The sequence below is a fragment of the Leuciscus leuciscus genome (genome assembly GCF_965113295.1).
Source record: "Leuciscus leuciscus genome assembly, chromosome: 1".
NCBI lineage: Eukaryota > Metazoa > Chordata > Actinopteri > Cypriniformes > Leuciscidae > Leuciscus > Leuciscus leuciscus.
The window spans coordinates 24,613,364-24,632,589 of NC_138725.1; the positions used below are offsets into that span (position 1 = coordinate 24,613,364).

At 41.5% G+C, this 19,226-nt stretch overlaps 2 protein-coding genes across 3 annotated transcripts in view; one reads left to right on the forward strand and one right to left on the reverse strand.

The window, feature by feature from the left end:
• LOC309499678 (uncharacterized protein) overlaps positions 1–19,226 on the forward strand; it is a 133,044-nt gene that overhangs the window by 26,390 nt on the left and 87,428 nt on the right. The window contains exons 3-4 of one of the 2 annotated variants that reach the window (XM_082171055.1): positions 12,275–12,368; positions 14,210–14,473. The exons of the other annotated variant lie outside the window; for it this stretch is intronic. Coding sequence (XP_082027181.1) covers positions 12,275–12,322 — 48 coding nt within the window. The 3' untranslated portion in view covers positions 12,323–12,368; positions 14,210–14,473. Of the gene's footprint in view, positions 1–12,274; positions 12,369–14,209; positions 14,474–19,226 lie in introns of those variants that run through there. 2 annotated transcript variants of the gene reach the window in all.
• Positions 1,462–3,269, reverse strand: LOC309473800 (uncharacterized protein; the record flags this gene model as incomplete). The annotated part of the gene is made up of 6 exons (XM_082135963.1): positions 2,865–3,269; positions 2,746–2,793; positions 2,376–2,663; positions 2,201–2,290; positions 1,976–2,108; positions 1,462–1,468 (listed from the first exon to the last, which is right to left on the reverse strand). Exons 1-6 carry the CDS (start codon positions 2,944–2,946, stop codon positions 1,462–1,464), a joined length of 648 nt encoding a protein of 215 aa, XP_081992089.1. The 5' UTR covers positions 2,947–3,269.

Below are 19,226 nucleotides of genomic sequence, written 5' to 3' on the forward strand. Positions count from 1 at the left end.
ATTTTGAGCAGAATCTCACAGATACACACTGAGACCTCTCGCCGAGGGTTTGTGATTTTTTATGTGTTTCGTAACAGAAGTTGTTTTTACAGAATCTTAGACATTCTGCACACTGTCTTGTTCTGCTCGCATACGTGCGACACGCAGATGTCATACATATCTTGCAAACAAACTGACATTCGTGTGTTTTTCTGTCTTTATGCCCCTTGAAGCAGTATTCACACACGTACGAGCTTCCAATAAATCCGGTTAAATTTTTTATTAGATGAAAATGTCCTTCGTGCAGAAATAGATGGACTGTCTTTGGGTGTAATTCGTCTGTGTTTTTGTACACAACCACCTTGCCAGAACAGTCTCTATAAAAAACTACAATTTTTATGTCTAATTTATTTTCGAAAACCGACAAATTATGGAGACCTATCTGTTCGTGTGCCATAAAACCACATCCCGTGTGAATCTCCATCGCAGGTGTGTGTAACTCTTGATCTGTGAAATCTGGATTGAGGAAATATGCTAGACAGTAGCTCAAACACATTTCATTATCGATATTAATGGGGCTAAATAAATGCATTTTATTCCTACTGATACTCTCGCTGATAGCTAGGTGATTGATCTTTCTTCTTCCCCCTCCTGTTTTATCTCTCACAATTGAGATTTGTAATGCTAGGGTCGAGTCACTAGCCACATCAGCATTACTCTGAGCAACTTGCTCAATCTGATTTATGAATAATGAAGCATCGTGGTTGTTATCAGGTGTTAATACTGCATTTACTGACCCCGGCAAACTTTCTCCTGCAAGCGCTATGTTTATGAACCCCGTCTCGCCCGCCAGCTGATGTGAAAGGTCAACCACCTCGTTTAGGATATTATGGAGGCGTGAATTATATTCTACAAAATCGGTGGTCTGTATTTGTCTGAGATCTAACGATCTCTGTAACTCTACACCGTTAAAACGCGGTCGTGGTGTTATCGTGAAACCCCGAACAATACCACCATCAGTCATCAGAGAATCTATCTCCGCACGACTTAACTCCGTAGGCCTCGTTTGAGATGTCCCTAGTGTACCACCTGTCTGTGCGCTCTCATCTCCATCATCCCCGGTCGGGTCTATCCAGCGATGCTGGTCGATTATAATATTATCCAATCTCTCCGTATTAGACAAAACACTACTATTTAGACCTCTTAACTGTTGACGTATTAAAATATTCAGTCTCTCGTTATTCTCAGACGTACCTCGCGATCTTGAGCGAGTTATATCATCACACTCTGAGTCGGTTCTCTGTCTTTTAGGAAACATTTTGATATGTTTTTTATTTTTAAAATTGTGTGAAACAGAAGGATGCCATTAAATATACATCACAATGTTTTTAATAGGTATACATCATAAAATGTAGGGTATTAGTAAAACATAATCACCCATACACACACCTCTAGATAAAAACAATAACAGAGAAATAGATTTTAAAAACTGAAACACAAATACAAAATCTCACACAGTTAGATAAAAAACAATAACAGCCATACGATTTTAAAACAATAACAGTGAAATGTTTTTTAAAAAACTAGTCAATCATCATTTTATGTAGGCCTGTCCCTCGATTGTCTCTGAATAATATGTAATCTTTCAGATATTAGGGACAGTACAGTAATTAACAATGAATGATCATTCCTCACCTCCAAAAGGTTTTGCTGAAGTGATAAGACCGTGTTGCGCAACTGTCTGTTTTCTTCCAACACACGGTCTTGGCAAACACCGAAAAATTCCACCGCACTTCTTAAATCGGCGGTGTGTTGATTCTGTGTATCAATGACTCTATGTAGAAGGTCCGTAATACCGGTCTGCCCTCTTGAAACTATATCCGCTGTCTGATGGTAAGTGAGAGGTAGTGTGGCGATTTCGATAACACGCTGGAAGCTTCTGTTTGCACTCCGTAAAGTGGCATAACTCAATCCACGGAGATCTGCAGGATTGTACAGAGGACTAAACCTCTGATCGTCTTCATCACTGTTTTCTGACAAGTCCCGTTCCGAATTGATGCTCTCCAGTACCGATTGCTGAGAAGCCAAAAACACCTCGGCCCCTCTTTCTGGAGAAGAGGTGATTTCTTCTAAAGGAAAAAAAATAAAAAATAAAAAAATATATATTATATGAATTATTTAATATAGATAAAATATAGTCTAATGAAACAAGAAATCTTACCGTATTCATCCGTATTCGGACTCTCGGGAGAATATTTCTCGAATCGTTTCTTTCCTCCAGTTGTCGATGTAACAGATGTACTGTTTTCTTCTAAAAACAATATTCAGTTAATTAAAAAAATTCAACGAATAAAAAATATAAAAGATTAGACCAAATAGTTTTCTTTTTCCCTTACCTCTCTCCGGATAGATTAATTCTTCTCCATAAATTTCCCGAAGACGTTTCACCCCTCTGTGTGAAGCGTCAATGATGTTAATCGATCCGGTGTTTCCCTCATCCAAAGACGGGCTCGAACGGGGAGAATTCTCCTCTTCGACTGGACGTGAGGTTTGACTTTCGGTACTCTCTGTGTCCGCACAGACCACAGCTGTAGGGGTTGAATTGGGCGTGACGTCTTCGTAAATTTGATTGGCTGGGTCCGGCGGTTGGGTGGAGCTATGAGCCGGTGCGTCGTCTGTGATTTCTGTTGAAAGTAGTTTTTTCTTTAAAACAAATATTAAATAGTAAATATTTAAAAAAGACATGACAAAAATATATCCTCGTACCTTGAAAAAAATCACCTGGCGCGACACCTTCGGGGAATGATGTATCATCTGAAAATAAAAGCATTTATTGAGATATCTTTTCAATTTTGTAGGTTATGATTTATGATAAAAATACTCACATAAATCGTTAAGAATTTCCACTAATTCGGAATCAAAAGAGCGTTCGTCTCCTTCTGCTCCATAATGATGATTTGTAGACATTGCGCTGGCTCGATGGTGTGTCTCCTTCGTCGGTTGGGTACTCAAATGAAATACTCAAATGTCTCCTTTTAAAGATTGCGATACGATGCGTTTTAAAAACACCTTTTTCCCCGCTTAATTTTCAAAGAAACCCTTCATCTCTGCATGTGGTATGGAGTCTGATACCTGATTTGTATGACTAGAAAAAAACATGTCGAATTTGACCCATCTCTTCAAATAAGCTCTGCAATAAAACTAATTCACACAATTCCGTCAAAAAGAGAAAAAATTAAATATGCAGGATGCTACCATATGCCCCGTAACACCTCGGTAGACATAGCGGCGCTCTGTGTGTGTGTGTGTGTGTGTGTGTGTGTGTGTGTGTGTGTGTGTGGTATGTGTTATTTTTTTATATATTTTATTCTTAGAATTTGTATTACTATGTTTCTTGTTGTATTTGTATTTGTATATGTGCACTGGAAGCTTCAGTACCAAGAAAAATTCCTTGTGGGTGCAAGCACACTTGGCAATAAAGCTCTTTCTGATTCTGATTCTGATTCTGATTCTGATGATAAGTGCGCGAGCCTTAAAAACTCTAGGAGACTATAGCCTACTTTTAAAATTATAGAATAATTTTGTGACAATTAAATATTGGAAACCGTGACTATTTACCACATTTCATATGGATGTTTAAAGTGGTTTACATAAAAACGGTATAAAAACGATAGATAAAACAAATTAGTATTTCACTTGAAGTTTCCGCTGCTTTTTAAACTCTTAACTGTGATGGTGTGGTAGGGGGATTCCTATGAGTGATGTCATTTGTATCATCCAATGACATTTGAGAGGTGTGTCTTAATTTTACACAACCTATGAGCTTTGAGAGGGGCGTGTTAGGGGGTGTGGTCTCTCCGGGCCGTTGCATCGGTTTTCTTTGGTCATTTAAGTCTGGCTACTGAGCTGACCGGACGTGTTTTCTATTTGGGAGCTTGAAGGGGGGTGTGGGAATTTCCCACGGTGACATCTGTTGGGGCGGGGCTAGGGGCGGGGTTTGTGTGTGTCTCTCTGTAGGCCTCAGACTGCTTTATTTCTGTCTGACCTGTGGACTGAATGGACGCTCTACACTTTGCTCCACTACAACGAACCACTTATATATCTTTAAACTCCGAGTCTTTAACAACTGGGTATGTAAAAACGTAACACTTTTTAAACTAGTTTGTGTTTTATGTAAAAGTTTTACAAATACTGTCTGAAAGTTAAAAAACTCTTAACTTGTTTTAATGTTTTAACATCTTTAAATAACACTAACTCATTTTTTAATATCTCTTTTAGAGAAAAATGCAATTTTAACTTATTTCATTGATGTTTTGAAAGTGATGAATGTACATCTGTCTTCTTTAATAAAAACCACTGATCTCACACTCTGGCTATGTCTTTATTGTACATTTCTTTAAAAGTTTTAATTTACACTGTTTAGAACTACTGAGCGTGGGAAATTTTCCCACGCTTCAGATGTTCAACCCCTAAGGAGGCGTGACACAAATCCGATTTTCCCACGGTGTATGTACAGCCCATAAGTGGGAGGAGCTAGCGTGGGAAATTCCCACGGTGTACTGTACAGCCCATAAGTGGGAGGAGCTAGCGTGGGAAATTCCCACGGTCAAGGGGGCGGGGCTTTGAGGGCCATAAAGCAATAAAACTGTCAGTTTTTTTTGATGGAAGGTGCCCTCTATTCTCTCTGGGGTATCCTCTGTCTTTGGCACCGTCCACCACGGAGAATGCCGCTGAAGCAGAGGAGCGCAGCCTGGCTGAGAAAGGGGCGCTCCAAGACTTTGCCAGTTCTTCGTGAAGCTCAGGAAGAAACGGGGCGGGTCTTGAGGGCGTGGAAACGCGGTCCCCTTGTAAGAAACAACCGTCCAGACGGTTGCGTGTAGGCTCGGCGGGCGCGGACCACTCGAGGCCGAGGCTCTCTGTGGCCTGTGTGAGCAGACGCATCAGCTCAGCTTCAATACTGGCCCGTTTTCCTGACGACTCGCGGGCAGAAGAAGGGGCGAGGTCCACAGAGCTCGCCCAATCCTCGCTGTCCGAAGCCAGGATAGAGCAGTTGTCCTCCTCGAAAACTGCCGCTTCTTCCTTGTCATCTCCGGCGGAAGCGGCGGCCAACGGCGGCCACTGTCCGGGAGTGAGAGACTCGAGTGAAGCAGACGGCGAAGCTGGCAGGCGCACCGGCGAGCTTTTCTCGGTGGGAGGCTCAGGGATCCGCTGAGCACGGCGCTTTTTACGGCGCGGCGTCGCAGCGGGAAGTGCAGGCTCGTGGAAGGTTGCCATGCGAGTCCTCAGAGTCGCCATAGGCATAAGCTCGCAGTGAGGGCATCCGCCGTCGGCGAGCGCTAGAGCTGCATGTCCTTCACCCAGGCAGGAAACGCAGATGACATGGCGGTCCCCGTCGCTGAGTGGGGCTCGGCACGAGCCACAGGATGGACGAGACATCTTGAAAAAGACGCTCTGCTCTTTTAGAGAAGGAGTGTGAGTCGCGGCGGCGAACACACACTATGCAATGAAAGGATATGACGCCGGATAGCGTAGCAGGAACGGCGGTTGAAGGCGGCGCGGCCAGCGACTCCAGGTACCGAACTCGTCCCGCTGAAATGCTTTTTCCACGGCGCGGCTTCTTCTCTCTGGATCCAGCGATGCGTGAGCTCCGCTGAAGAGATGAAAAATCGGTAAGCTAGCCTTTCGATGCTATATTTATAGCCCCAGGCCACGCCCGTTTCGGCGGGATGTGACGTATTGGGCGCGAAGCGCCCCCATTGGTGCTGACGTCACGATAGGGCCTTATCGATAGGCTGCTGCAGTTGCCGCAGGGCAGCCAATAGGCGCGCGAGCTGTCTCGCCTATGTCTGCATGCTGCCGCAACGCGTTTTACATTATTTCAAAATTAAGGATAATTTTTTGGCTTCAGTATCTCGCGGAAAAGAGATTTTCCCCTAGCGTAAGATTTACGCAGTACGAGAGTACCTCTCGTAAGAGAACTGATGCTACATCTTTTGTGGGATGTACAATAAACTTCATTAAACTCATCAGTATATTTCTGCCCATCATTCGGACTGGGTTCGCTACAACAGGGTTGTATTAATAGTGGATAAAAGCAGATAACAAATATGTTAAAACCGTAATTAAACTAAACTATACCGGTTCTATCTCCATACAGCATATTCTCTGGCTCTGTGGGCATTATTGTCCGACTCCGGTTCGAAATGAACACCGCTACTGAGAGTTTCTGTTCAGATATTATCATTCTGTGAGATGAGATTGTCTGAAGCGTGAGCTAAATCTAAAGGGGGTCGCACACCAGACGAGAAGCGCAGCGCCACGTCTTTAAAATTCGAACTCTCTATGAGTGTACATTGAGCTTGTGAGGCTATGCCCTCTGTGCCGGCAGCAGCTGCTCATTTGCATTTTAAGGGACACACACAAAAACGGCGTGTTTTTCAGCCCCAAAAAGTGACAATTTAAACATGCTGTAAAAAAATATTGGCTATGTTTTTGTTTTGAGCTAAAACTTCACGTACACACTCGGGGGACATCAGAGACTTAGTTTACATCTTGGGGAAAAGGAGCATAATGGGTGTCCTTTAAATAGTACAATACAATATTGCTTTGTGTAAAATAAAAAATAATACATTTTTAAACTGAAAATGATGTAACAAGTCTACACTGTATTGCCAGAGTAATTCAGGTGTTCCAATCACTTCCATGGCCACAGTTGTATAAAATCAAGCACTAGGCATGCAGACGCTTCTTCAAACGTCTGTGAAAGAACGGGTCGCTCTCAGGAGCTCAGTGAATTCAAGCGTAGGACCGTGATAGGTTTCCACCTGTGCAATAAGTCCATTCATGACATTTCCTCACTACTAAATATTCCACAGTCAACTGTTAGTGGTATTATAACAAAGTGGAAGCAATTGGGAACAATAGCAACTCAGCCATGAAGTGGTAGGCAACGTAAAATTACAGTGCGCAGAAGTCGACAACTTTCTGCAGAGTCCGTAGCTACAGACCTCCAAACTTTGTGTGGCCTTCAGATTGGCTCAAGAACAGTGCGTAGAGCTTCATGGATTGGGTTTCCATGGCCGAGCTCTGCATCCAAGCCTTAGCCTACATCCCCAAGCGCAATGAAAAGTGTGGCATGCCACTGGACTAGGGCTGGGATAAACGATTATTTTTTAAACGATTAATCTAGCGATTATTTTTTCGATGCATCGATTAATCTAACGATTCATTTTTCCAGTCCGATTCGATTTCGATTCGATTATCGATTATCTCCCCAATCCCCATTAATTGACTAATAGCAATTTATACATGTTAATTTACATATCTGAATGAAAAAAACATGAATTCCTTAACATTGCAATATATGTTTATTGCTCTTAAAATTCCAAAATAAAAGACTATACAAGTGCATAGTAATGCATTCTTAGTCAGAGGTAGCATTCAATAAAACCTTAAAGCCTTGAAAACACATAGCTTACTGAAACAAGCTTACTGAACACATAGGGCCTAGCTTACTGAAAAAAAGTTATTCTTTCAGATGAAAATAACAACAACTTGATGTCTAGCATTCAATAAAAAAATAAAAAGGTCACCCAAAATACTTGTTTAGAGCAATTGTAAGAATACAGTAACCAATGTAAACTTGAGGTCTTTAAGCTAATACAGAGAGTGCTTTTCCAACAAAAAATAAATTAAAATTAACAGTGGGAGCCAGCAGCCTGTCATGGCGTCCTTCCTGAACCAACAGAATTGAACATTTATGTTGAAAACACATAGGCCTAGTCCTAGCTTACTGAAAAAGTGCTTCTTTTAATTCTTCATTCACATAAAAATAACAACAACGTATAGTAATACTCTGCCACTCAATTTAAAAAAAAAAAATAAAAAAAAAACTAATAAAAAAAGTACTTTACAATAATGTTCCATTTATTAAATTCTAGTTAAGTGTTACCGATTTGTTATACACCGATTCAGACGTCTCGTGAGTTCAGTGTTGGACAGATCAGTTGTTTTAACCATTCATTAAAGTGAATCGGTTCAAATGAGTCATTAGTTCGCGAATCGGACGTGTAATTAGGCCTAGTGGACGTGTAGCCTACTGCAAGCGTTGTGTGATTATCCTGGCAGTTTATTTTTTACCACAATTCACACTCTGCGGTAATTCAAGAGAAAAAAATCTCCGAATGCTCCACGTGAAACTTTGGTCTTCCGCCCTTTTTCTATCGTGTCTAATGATTTTGATTAATATGCACGAGAGAGAGAGAGAGAGAAAGACAGCGCTCGTGTTGTTTGAAGACGGTGATTGCGCGCGCGCGCGCGGCTGGGGCTCTCTCTCGTACTTATATGCTCCCTGTCAAGCGCGCGCAGGACTTCAGTCATTCTATTCTACATCACTCACCGATCAAATAAGGCTTTGGCAGCCACCAAAAAAAATTCAATGCAGGAAAACCCCTGGATTGGTTATACAACGTTGAATAGAATGATGGTCCGGCCATCGCGTATCAGCACACATAAGGTACACGCTGTGAAGTCATTTGCAAACGTTTTTTAGAGAAATGAAAACAGGTCGACGAATCGACGCGCATATTTTGCGTCGACGTATTTTTTGCGTCGACGTCATCGATGACCTCGACGCGTTGTCCCAGCCCTGCACTGGACTCTAGAGCAGTGGAGATGTGTTCTCTGGAGTGACGATTCACGCTTCTCTGACTGGATATCTGTTGGGCAAGTCTGGGTTTGGCGGTTGCCAGTAGAACGGTACTTGCCTGACTGCATTGTGCCAAGTGTAAAGTTTGGTGGAGGGGGGATTATGGTGTGGGGTTGTTTTTCAGGGGTTGGGCTTGGCCCCTTAGTTCCAGTGAAAGGAACTCTTAATGCTTCAGCATACAATACATTTTGGACAATTTCATGCTCCCAACTTTGTGAGAACAGTTTGGGTATGGCCCCCTTCCTGTTCCAACATGGCGTAAAGTCACAAATTTGACAACGTAATATGTAAAAAAATAAACTATTAAAATTATCCATTTTTGAGGGTGAGCAAAAACACACAGTTTTGTGTCTGTTCCTTTAAATGCAAATGAGCTGCTGCTCCCGGCACAGGGGATAGAGTTTCAACAGCTTGCACTCACACACACATGCACTGAAAATTTCAAGAACTTTTAGACTTTTATGTTCAAACCGGATTCAGACAAAGATGGAGAGACTCAAGAAGTGACAACATGTAGAAGCAACAGGACATTTCTGAATGGTTAGTTGATGAATGTAAGATATTTGTATTTGTAGTGATTCGTCAATTTAGCTCAAAGGAATTAATTAATTTATAGGGAATTCGAAAGAGTCACTTATTACAACCGAGCAAATGACTCGTTCGCGGTTCATTTGAACTGGCTGTAACTATCAACTCATATAAATATCCGAACTATAGTGAAACTATAGTTAGCAAGGTAACTTAGATCAGAAGTTTAAAGGAGTCATAACCTAGTATTACCTTGGATACCCACGCTCTATTATAGTCTTTCAGGCCCTTCTAAAAAAGAAAAGTGGAAAAAAAATAAACACAGAGCTCCTCTGACCCTTATTTCTGAAGGCATTATTGTCTCGCGAGATCTGATGCGATATTTTGGCTGTCGTGGACGGTCATTTTAATAATGCAAATGAGGGGCGCGTTGATTGGTGGCAGGAAGGAGGGGGGTTGACACCGCAGGTAACTTCAGCATATCATTCCAAAATGACATCATGGCGCAAGTTGTGAATAACCCGACCTGGCCGCCACCTACGGAATTCAACCGTATATGCACGAGCCAGACTCTGAACCTGAGCTGGAAAGGGAAGATGTAGAGTCGATGGAAGGACGTCTACATCAAATTGTCTCTGAATGGTAAAGACAATAATTTTGACTGAGACATACATTATACCTTTTATTTATGTAGATTACATTAACGGAGATGTAGTCTACTTTTTTTTATCAGCTTGCAGTGGTTATTGAGATCAACGTTTGCTATCATGTGGTGTTTTTTGCCTTGTTTCACGTTGTGGTTTTTTAGACATTCAAATTTGTGAACGATTCCGGCGTAAAATGATTAGCACAGACACCTAACAGCCAGTGGGAAGGGTTGTAGGAACCGCGTCATTAAAAATGAATTTAATCCACTGGTCCCTGACAGCTTGGTCCGTTCTTGGGAGAGAAAACACATTTAAGTTTGACAACTTTTTTCAACAATTATGTTGATTCTGGCAGTCAACAACAGAGCAACTCACGTGTGCGCTACGTTTCTGCATCTTTCGCGACTGAATATGAGGGGTAGAGGGGCAGGGTGGGCTTCCTGCAGCATAGGTCTGCGGTGTCCATATATGGTATATCCTGCCCCGTCTTGACGTCAAGTCGGGGCAGAAATTAAAATCTCGTATTTGAGTGCGCGTGCACGTGGGCTGGTTTACGAACCCAGGGGTAAACAAACGCTTCACTTTTAAATATCGGCTTCCCGGCCAGTGTATAATCGTTAGGCAATCATAACATACATTGATTCTCGTGGAAAAGTGAAAATTACAGGTCATGACTCCTTTAAGACATTAAATTCGTAAGCACATAACACAAGTAATACTTCTCTTTAAAATACAAACAAGACTTTAGTGATGTCACTAACCCAGGAGGAATGTTGTGTAGTCTCTACCAGCCGTTTGTTGTAGTTGAAGGATTACAAATTTAAGAATCTATTTCAGATATGCTTCCTTACATAGCATCACGGTGAAGAATACTGATTTTAGCATTTGAGGTTTTAATTTAGATTCCAATATAAACTGAGAAAGTTTAGCAGCGGTTATGATGATTATATCAAGAGAGTCCTGTTCTCTAAATGAGTCAGATCAATGAGACTCTCACCTTTTGTTTTTGCAAATGGCTTTCGGAGCCCAAATGGCTCTTGGAGCCTCAGCCCCAGACGTTGAATAGTTAGGCTGATTAGATTAGGATTGGCCAGACCCTCAGTCTAGGGTGTGTTACCTAAACCTGTATACTCATTTACATGCTTTGTTTGAGTTTGTCTCCACCTCCAAAAGTCCCTCCTCCTAAAATGCCTATAAGATACCATGTAAAGTTACTTTAGATTAGACAGTTGGAAGAACTGCAGCAACGCAAAGCAAAGTTCTCAATAAAGAATAACTTATGTTTGAACGCAATCCCAACGTCTCCTGGTCTCTGCTTTGAAAAAGGAAAAGAAATTCCCAACATAGCCCTTAAAAAGTGATTTCTTTAAAAGTGATTTCTTAAAACCTTTGCTTTGAACTTTGAGCGTTGTGACTTTGCAGATGTTTTTTATGCTCAAACATCAACATTACACACTAACTAAAGTTAGAAAAGTGAAATCATAATCAACCACCCCTTTAAACAACGACTTGGTACCGAAGTCGGTACTTTTGACAACTGTAATTGGAAGAACTAGGCCTAGCTATTCAACCTGAACCTCCATTGCAAGGACGACTCGAGCAGGACGTTTCTCAGTGATACGCTACTCAGTCTGTGGTACATTAGGAGATGTTGCAACTGTAATACCAACAACTCTTTGGTCACATTGGTAATATATAGGCTAGTTATATCAACACCTGAACAAAACACCTTAAAACTAGGGGTTGACAATTATTTTTTTTTAGTTATTAGCTTTTTTTTTTTTTACTACAAACAATAGGACAAATACCATAGGACTAATTCTTACTTGAAATAGCATTCCAGTTTAAAACTGCACCAGACAATTCACACTGGAGAAAAACCTTGCAAGTGTTCACACTGTGTCAAGAGATTCAGTCGTTCAGCAAATCTGAAAACACGAGAGGATCGACAGCAGAAAGAGGCCGCACACGTGTGATCAGTGTGACGTGTGGTCAGTGTGTATCAGCTGCGTGCCCATTCTATTTTCTGCTATATGCGTTGACTTAAAACTTTGACTATTCGCAATGTTTTGAAGTAGCCTATTAAAATCATTCATATATCGCAAGCCGCTGCGATATGTACATTTGCGATGCTTTGATAAATTCGATATATCGTTCAGCCCTAATCTCACATCATGTCTTTATCTACTTGATCACTACACTCTAAACAAATCCATTACAAAGTATAAATATGTATTCTACATATAAACGTTGTATTATTTGACCAATTTTAAAGTTTCATAATAGTTTCATACGTGATCTAATCCTTTTTTTTTTTCCTTTTTTTTCTTTTTTCTTTCACGTGATTAGCCTGAGTACTGAGTACAGAGTCTCATCCTGTCTGTTGGAAATTAAACTTGTTTGTTTTTGGCAGAATTACCAGAAAGCATCTGGAAGGAGAGGACGGAGAGAACGCCAGTGATCCAGAACCTGCAGAATGAAACATCATGATACTGAAGAACAAAGAGGTTGGGGTTTATTCTTTATTCTTCATTCATTCATCATGCCGGAGAGCATTTACCTAAAGCTGGATTTACATTGCTTCAGGTGGAGAATAGAAACATGACAAATTAAAGCACAAAAAAACAATGTTCATTGATTCTTTTTTTCTATAACTTTTTAGATTTTTGACATCTTGTATAAATTTGAGACTAGAATAGAAACAGTGGATTCCTATGAGACTTTATTCTCCTGAATATTCACCTGTTAATACATTAACTGTCAATATTTCAACTGTATTTCACCTTTTTTGACCAATTTACCATAAACATTGAACCAATGCATTTAAATATTGAGCAAGCTCATTGGCTACAGAAACAACCTTTGCCAATCTGCTTTTAGTGTTTATTAAACAAGTCAAGTCACCTTCATTTCTGTAGCGCTTTATACAATACAGATACAAAAGCAGCTTTACAGTGATCAACGGGACAAAAATAATAATTCAGTGATGCAAACAGTTCAATTCTGCTGTAGAGCAGCTCTAAAAAGAAAATGGTGTTATTGTTCAGGTGAAGTCAGTTCAGGTCCATGGGAAAGATCATCAATTATTACAGTATATTAGTTCAGTTCAGCTATAAAGCAGCTCTGCAGAAAACAGTGCCATCAAAGATCAGCTCAGTTAAATTCCCGTCAGATAGTGTCATTGTTCCTCTAAAGTCAGTTTGGTGTTGATTCAGTTCAGGTCGAAACAGTGTAAAGGCCCTGATATACTTCAAACGAAACCAAAGAACAAACTGATGTGACATTTCAAACAAAATCAGGCCAAAACAAAGTTTGCTTTGTATTTGTTTTGAGAGTTCGAAGCTGCTTGCCGAAGCAAAATATTTGGAAAAGTTCGCTCTGGCTGGTAAACACCTTGGTACTATCATTGGTCTGTGGCGATAACATATAGGCAGAACTACCAGATCATACAAAATGCATGTTATTTTTTATTTAGTATTTAGTACTGTCCTGAACAAGATATCTTAAATAAAAGATGTTTACATAGTCCACAAAACAAAAAATAGCTGCATTTACAAAAATGACCCAATGAAATGTTTATTATAGAAGTTTGTCCCCTTGATTCATTATATATATATATATATATATATATATATATATATATATATATATATATATATAATGCATGTATGTATATATGTGTGTTTTTATTACAAACAAGTACAGTGCAAAAAGTTCAAGACAAATGCAAGGCATTTTGGTGCAGTTCAGAGTAAAACAAAGAATAACAACAACAACCATTAAAATTGTGAATATTTCCATCTAAAATATAATATATATATATATAATACCTGCTTGGAGAAAATTGTGTTTGTACAAAAGTGGCCATAGCAATCTGACGTTCAACAGTTATATAAGCACATTGCAAATAAAAAAAAATGCAAACAATGTTCTTCAGAAATTCTTCAGTTTTTTTCCCCCTAGGTAAAACATTTTGAATGTGAAGATCGTTAAATATGACTTAATTTGACTACTGGGAAACATGCATATATCTTCTCTTGCTTGATTGTTAAAAAGTTTTCACCCCCGGCTTGTAATGCATCGTGTTTCCTTCTGGAGCATCAGTGAAACTGTGATTTCTTACAGATCACATGTCGGGTCTAGAGTTTCATGACCAAACTAGTGATTAATAACACAAATCATCTTCATGACATTAAAATAGATCATAATCGTGCACATCAGTTGTTGACCAGATTTGATGAGATTAAAATGACTATTGAACTCATCAGTGATCTTGACTTTGAGCTTCACTTTTCATTTCACATTTGTCTCTCATTTGAAATCTCACTTGATTTAATGTTTCTTTTAGATCTGATGGACGTGAACAAGAAAGGAAAAATAGAAGCCAAAAAATCTGTCTCCTGTAAATCTGTCACCGTTTCACATGTAAATCAAGGCTGAGGATTCACACATGAGAGTTCACACTGGGAAGAAGCGGCTCAGGCTTTCTCTCTGAAATCACATCTTCTCATTCAGTCAGTCAGAGAGATCTGTCTCATTCTCTTTCAGTTTTACTTAATGTTTGTATTTGCCTCATGAAATTATTGATTAAACTCATTACTCCATATCAACACCTTGTTGTTATTGTCCATCTTTATTTTTTGCTTGAATCAGGAATCATTTTAGTTCTGAAAGCCGTGAATCTTTCCATATTTTAAATTCTCTATAGAGCTTTTAAATGCCTAAGACATTATATTTCACCCACACATGACTGACATTGATTGAGATTGCTCTCTGTCTACATTATTATCAGTTTCACCCTTGATATCCAGTATAGAGTTTGATCTAGTCAGTTTGATGTTTCATTCACACCATGAGGTTTCATGAAGTCAGAACAATTACTATGAACTTTAAACAACACACAGTCTTTACAAAATAAACTGAAATTACTAAACTTATTATTGTCTGGAATGAAGAGAAGCGGCGTGTAATCCTTGTTCTTATTTTTGAGTGATTATGGGTAACACTTTAGAATAAGGTTAATTCGTTAATGAATAACTGCACTATATGTAAAAGAAGGGTTCAGCCTTTGAATTGGGACATTCTTCGTCGCGCCGCTGTGACGCAATCACACTTCAAATGCACCCTAGTATGGATTGACACATGTGGACAACAAAATTTGTAAATCAGTTGATAAAATCTTGTTTAATTTTGTTTGGAAAAACAAAATCCATTATGTTAAGAAGTCTGTATTATTGAACACGTATGAGAATGGTAGGTTGAATTTCCTTGATTTCTCATCTTTGAACAACACTTTCAAAATTAATTGGATTAGACAGTTTTTGTGTAATCCAAACTCAATCTGGAATTTTATCCCCAATTACCATTTCTCCAAATTAGGTGGTCTCCCTTTCCTACTGATCTGTAATTATAATATTGCTAGAATCCCTTACAATTTATCTAAATTTCACAAACATGCATTACTTGCATGGTGTCACGATGCGGTAGAAACAGGGAGGAAGCAGGATCCACATGCAGCACACTTTATTCAATAAACTGAAAACAATACAAAGACTCAGAACAGGAACAGGACTCAGGAGCAGTACAACCAACATCAACAGTAACAACACAAGAACTCACAAAGACTGGACTAAAACACAGGGCTTAAATACAAGGCAAAACAAGCTAAACAAGATAACAAGGGGGCGTGGCTAATCTGAAACACCTGGGGAGACTAATAAACATGAAAAGACAGGGGAACACAGACTGACGTCACAACATAGCCCCCCCTCTATGGGCGGCTCCCGACGCCCATCAAAACCGGAAACACAGTTCGGGAGGGTGGTGGAGCGGAGGCGGTCCCGGGGGAGGGATGGAGGGCCAGGTCCGCGCAGGGAACGGGACCAGGGAACGTGGGCGGAGCTGGGCCATGGAATGAGGGCGGACCTGGGCCATGGAACGGAGGAGGGCCTGGAGACTGAGTGAGGACTGGTGGCCAGGGGAAAGCAGGCTGCGCAGGCGACCAGGGCGGAGCAGACTGTGCAGACGGCCATGGAGGTGAAGACCCGTCGGGCGGCCATGGAGGTGAAGACCCTTCGGGCGGCCATGGAGGTGAAGACCCTTCGGGCGGCCATGGAGGTGAAGACCCTTCGGGCGGCCATGGAGGTGAAGACCCTTCGGGCGGCCATGGAGGTGAAGACCCTTCGGGCGGAGACGACCCTTCAGGCGAAGGCAACCATTCAGGCGGCCATGGCGGAGACAACCCTTCAGGCGGCCAGGGCGGAGACGACCCTTCAGGCGGCCAGGGCGGAGACGACCCTTCAGGCGGCCAGGGCGGAGACGACCCTTCAGGCGGCCAGGGCGGAGACGACCCTTCAGGCGGCCAGGGCGGAGGTTCTGGGGTGGAGACAGGCTCAGGACTGGGCAGAACCAGCGGCAGAAAAGTCTCTGTGCTGGACGGGACCAGCGGCGAAGGAAGCTCTGGACTGGACGGAACCAGCGGCGAAGGAAGCTCTGGACTGGACGGGACCAGCGGCGAAGGAGGCTTTGAGCTGGGCAGGACCAGCGGCGAAGAGGGCTTTGAGCTGGGCAGGACCATCACAGACTCTGGCTCGGCGGGCATGACGCTCTCAGTCTCGGCAGGCATGACGCTCTCGGGCTCAGGCTCGGCGGGCATGACGCTCTCAGTCTCAGGCTCGGCGGGCATGACGCTCTCAGTCTCAGGCTCGGCTGGACTGGCGTGAAGCTCTGGCTCGGCAGGACTGGCGTGAAGCTCTGGCTCGGCAGGACTGGCGTGAAGCTCTGGCTCGGCAGGACTGGCGTGAAGCTCTGGCTCGGCAGGACTGGCGTGAAGCTCTGGCTCGGCAGGACTGGCGTGAAGCTCTGGCTCGGCAGGACTGGCGTGAAGCTCTGGCTCGGCAGGACTGGCGTGAAGCTCTGGCTCGGCAGGACTGGCGTGAAGCTCTGGCTCGGCAGACGCGACGTGAACAGTCTCTGGATCGGCAGAAGCGACGTGAACAGTCTCTGGATCGGCAGAAGCGACGTGAACAGCCTCTGGCTTGACAGGCTCAGGCTGGAAGGGCTCGGGAGCGATGGTTCTCTTGGCAGCACGAGCTGACATCAGCGGGGAATCAGCCACGCTGGAAACAAGTCCTGGATGGCCATAGACCGATGCGATGGCTGGCTTGATGGTTGGCGTGACATGGAGAAACTTAGGCTCAGCTAGGCTGAAGTGAAGGTACTCTGGTTGGACAGGTGAGATGTGAACTGACTCAGGGGGTACTGTGAGCTTGCGGGGTGTTTCATCAGCCAAGCCCACAGTAAAAGCCGAACCGCTCAGGTAAAGGGCCAGGTCAATATATCCTTCTAGAGTCCAGCCGGTATAGTCGTCAGGCATCAGCTGAGCGATATCCGCATCCAGCCCGCTCCAGAACAGGTCCATGAGCTCAGTGTCATCAAGTGATCCCAGATGACAGGTAGCCAAGAAGTCCTTCACATACCTCTTAATCGGCTGGCCATCTTGAAAAATGGAGCAGAGAAATCTCCTTAGTACTTGGTTACTGACAGCTGCTGGATCCATCTTGTGGTGAGTTCTTCTGTCACGATGCGGTAGAAACAGGGAGGAAGCAGGATCCACATGCAGCACACTTTATTCAATAAACTGAAAACAATACAAAGACTCAGAACAGGAACAGGACTCAGGAGCAGTACAACCAACATCAACAGTAACAACACAAGAACTCACAAAGACTGGACTAAAACACAGGGCTTAAATACAAGGCAAAACAAGCTAAACAAGATAACAAGGGGGCGTGGCTAATCTGAAACACCTGGGGAGACTAATAAACATGAAAAGACAGGGGAACACAGACTGACGTCACAACACATGGTCATTAATCTTTAAGCACAATTTCTCCCCTCACCGGTACTTCATTTGGAACAATCAAGACATTGAATATAAGATAGAATCTTTGTTTTTTAGTCATTGGTTTGAGAAAAACATTCTGATTGTTTCCCAGTTATTTAACTCAGAAGGTCTTCTTTTAAGTTACGAAGAATTTTTATGTAAATTTAATTTTCCAGTCACTCCCAAAGAATTCTCCATTGTCATGGATGCTATTCCTAAAGGAACTGTTATGCTTTTAAGGGGCTCTGTTAGATCATCCAGCACTTTATCTACTTTAGACCCATTTGAAATCCCAGTAGGAAAACTATGCTTTGTGTCACCTCCTTCATTATGTAACTATAAGATTAATCTCTTTTTCAAAAGGAGCTTGTAACAACTCCATATGTGGTCTCTTATTGGAGGAATGTGGTTGATCATATTAATTGGAAAAAAGTATGGACTCTGTCGTCAAAATACATAACAAACAAGGTTAGAGAAATCTCATTCAAATTATTACACAGATTTTATCCAACTAAAGTGTTTTTGAAAAGATTTAAATCAGACATAGATACAAGCTGTTCTTTTTGTGGTGACCCTAATGAAACTGATATGCATATCTTTTGGGATTGTCCTCACACACAGTTATTCTGGATTGAATGCTCTAATGTTATAAATCGCAGTGTGCTCCAGGGTTTCTCTCTGCTTTTTAAGGATGTACTGTTTGGCTTCTTTAATATACCAAAAGATAAAATTAATGAATATTTTATTATTAACCTATTATTACTTCTTGCAAAATTTCATATTCACCGCAGTAAATTCACTCGTCAAAATCCTTTATATATTGTTTTTGAAAAAGAGGTTCAACAGTATGTCCAAACTATTTCATCTTCCAAGAATCTCAAAGCTTGTAAAACAATTCATTTATTTCATATTTTTTATATATTTTGTTAAAGCTTTTGTTTTGTATTATTTATTTACTGTTGCATACGTCTTTAAATGATGCTTTGCATGTAATGTCACCTCTTTGTACGTCCTCTTTGTACGTAATGTTGATATTATCTGTATTTGTATCTTTGGTATCTTGGCATTAATAAAAAAAATAATAAAAAAAAATAAAAAATGGATTGTCACACACACACAGTTTCAGCGTCGAGTCTTCTGAGGTGAGGAGAGCAGTTTACGGTATTTCTCATATTTACACAACCATCACACACACTTTATACAGTTTGATTAAGCGACAGGGTCATCTCTGTATTGTTTTCATCGATCACAGCGATACTTGTGCGTCTTTTCTGGCGTCTTCCTACTGAAATAAACATTTAGTGCAGCAGCAGCGAGCATGAGGAGAATATGTTGAGTTCATTCAGACCTGAGCGATTGTGTGTTCGTTTGTGTGATTGTCTCGATGTTTGTGTGAGAACTGATACTGAATGTCAAGTCAAAAGTTAAAGTTTGAGATCTGTGAGGGGAATGGGACTCGATATCACGTGTTGCTGCTGCC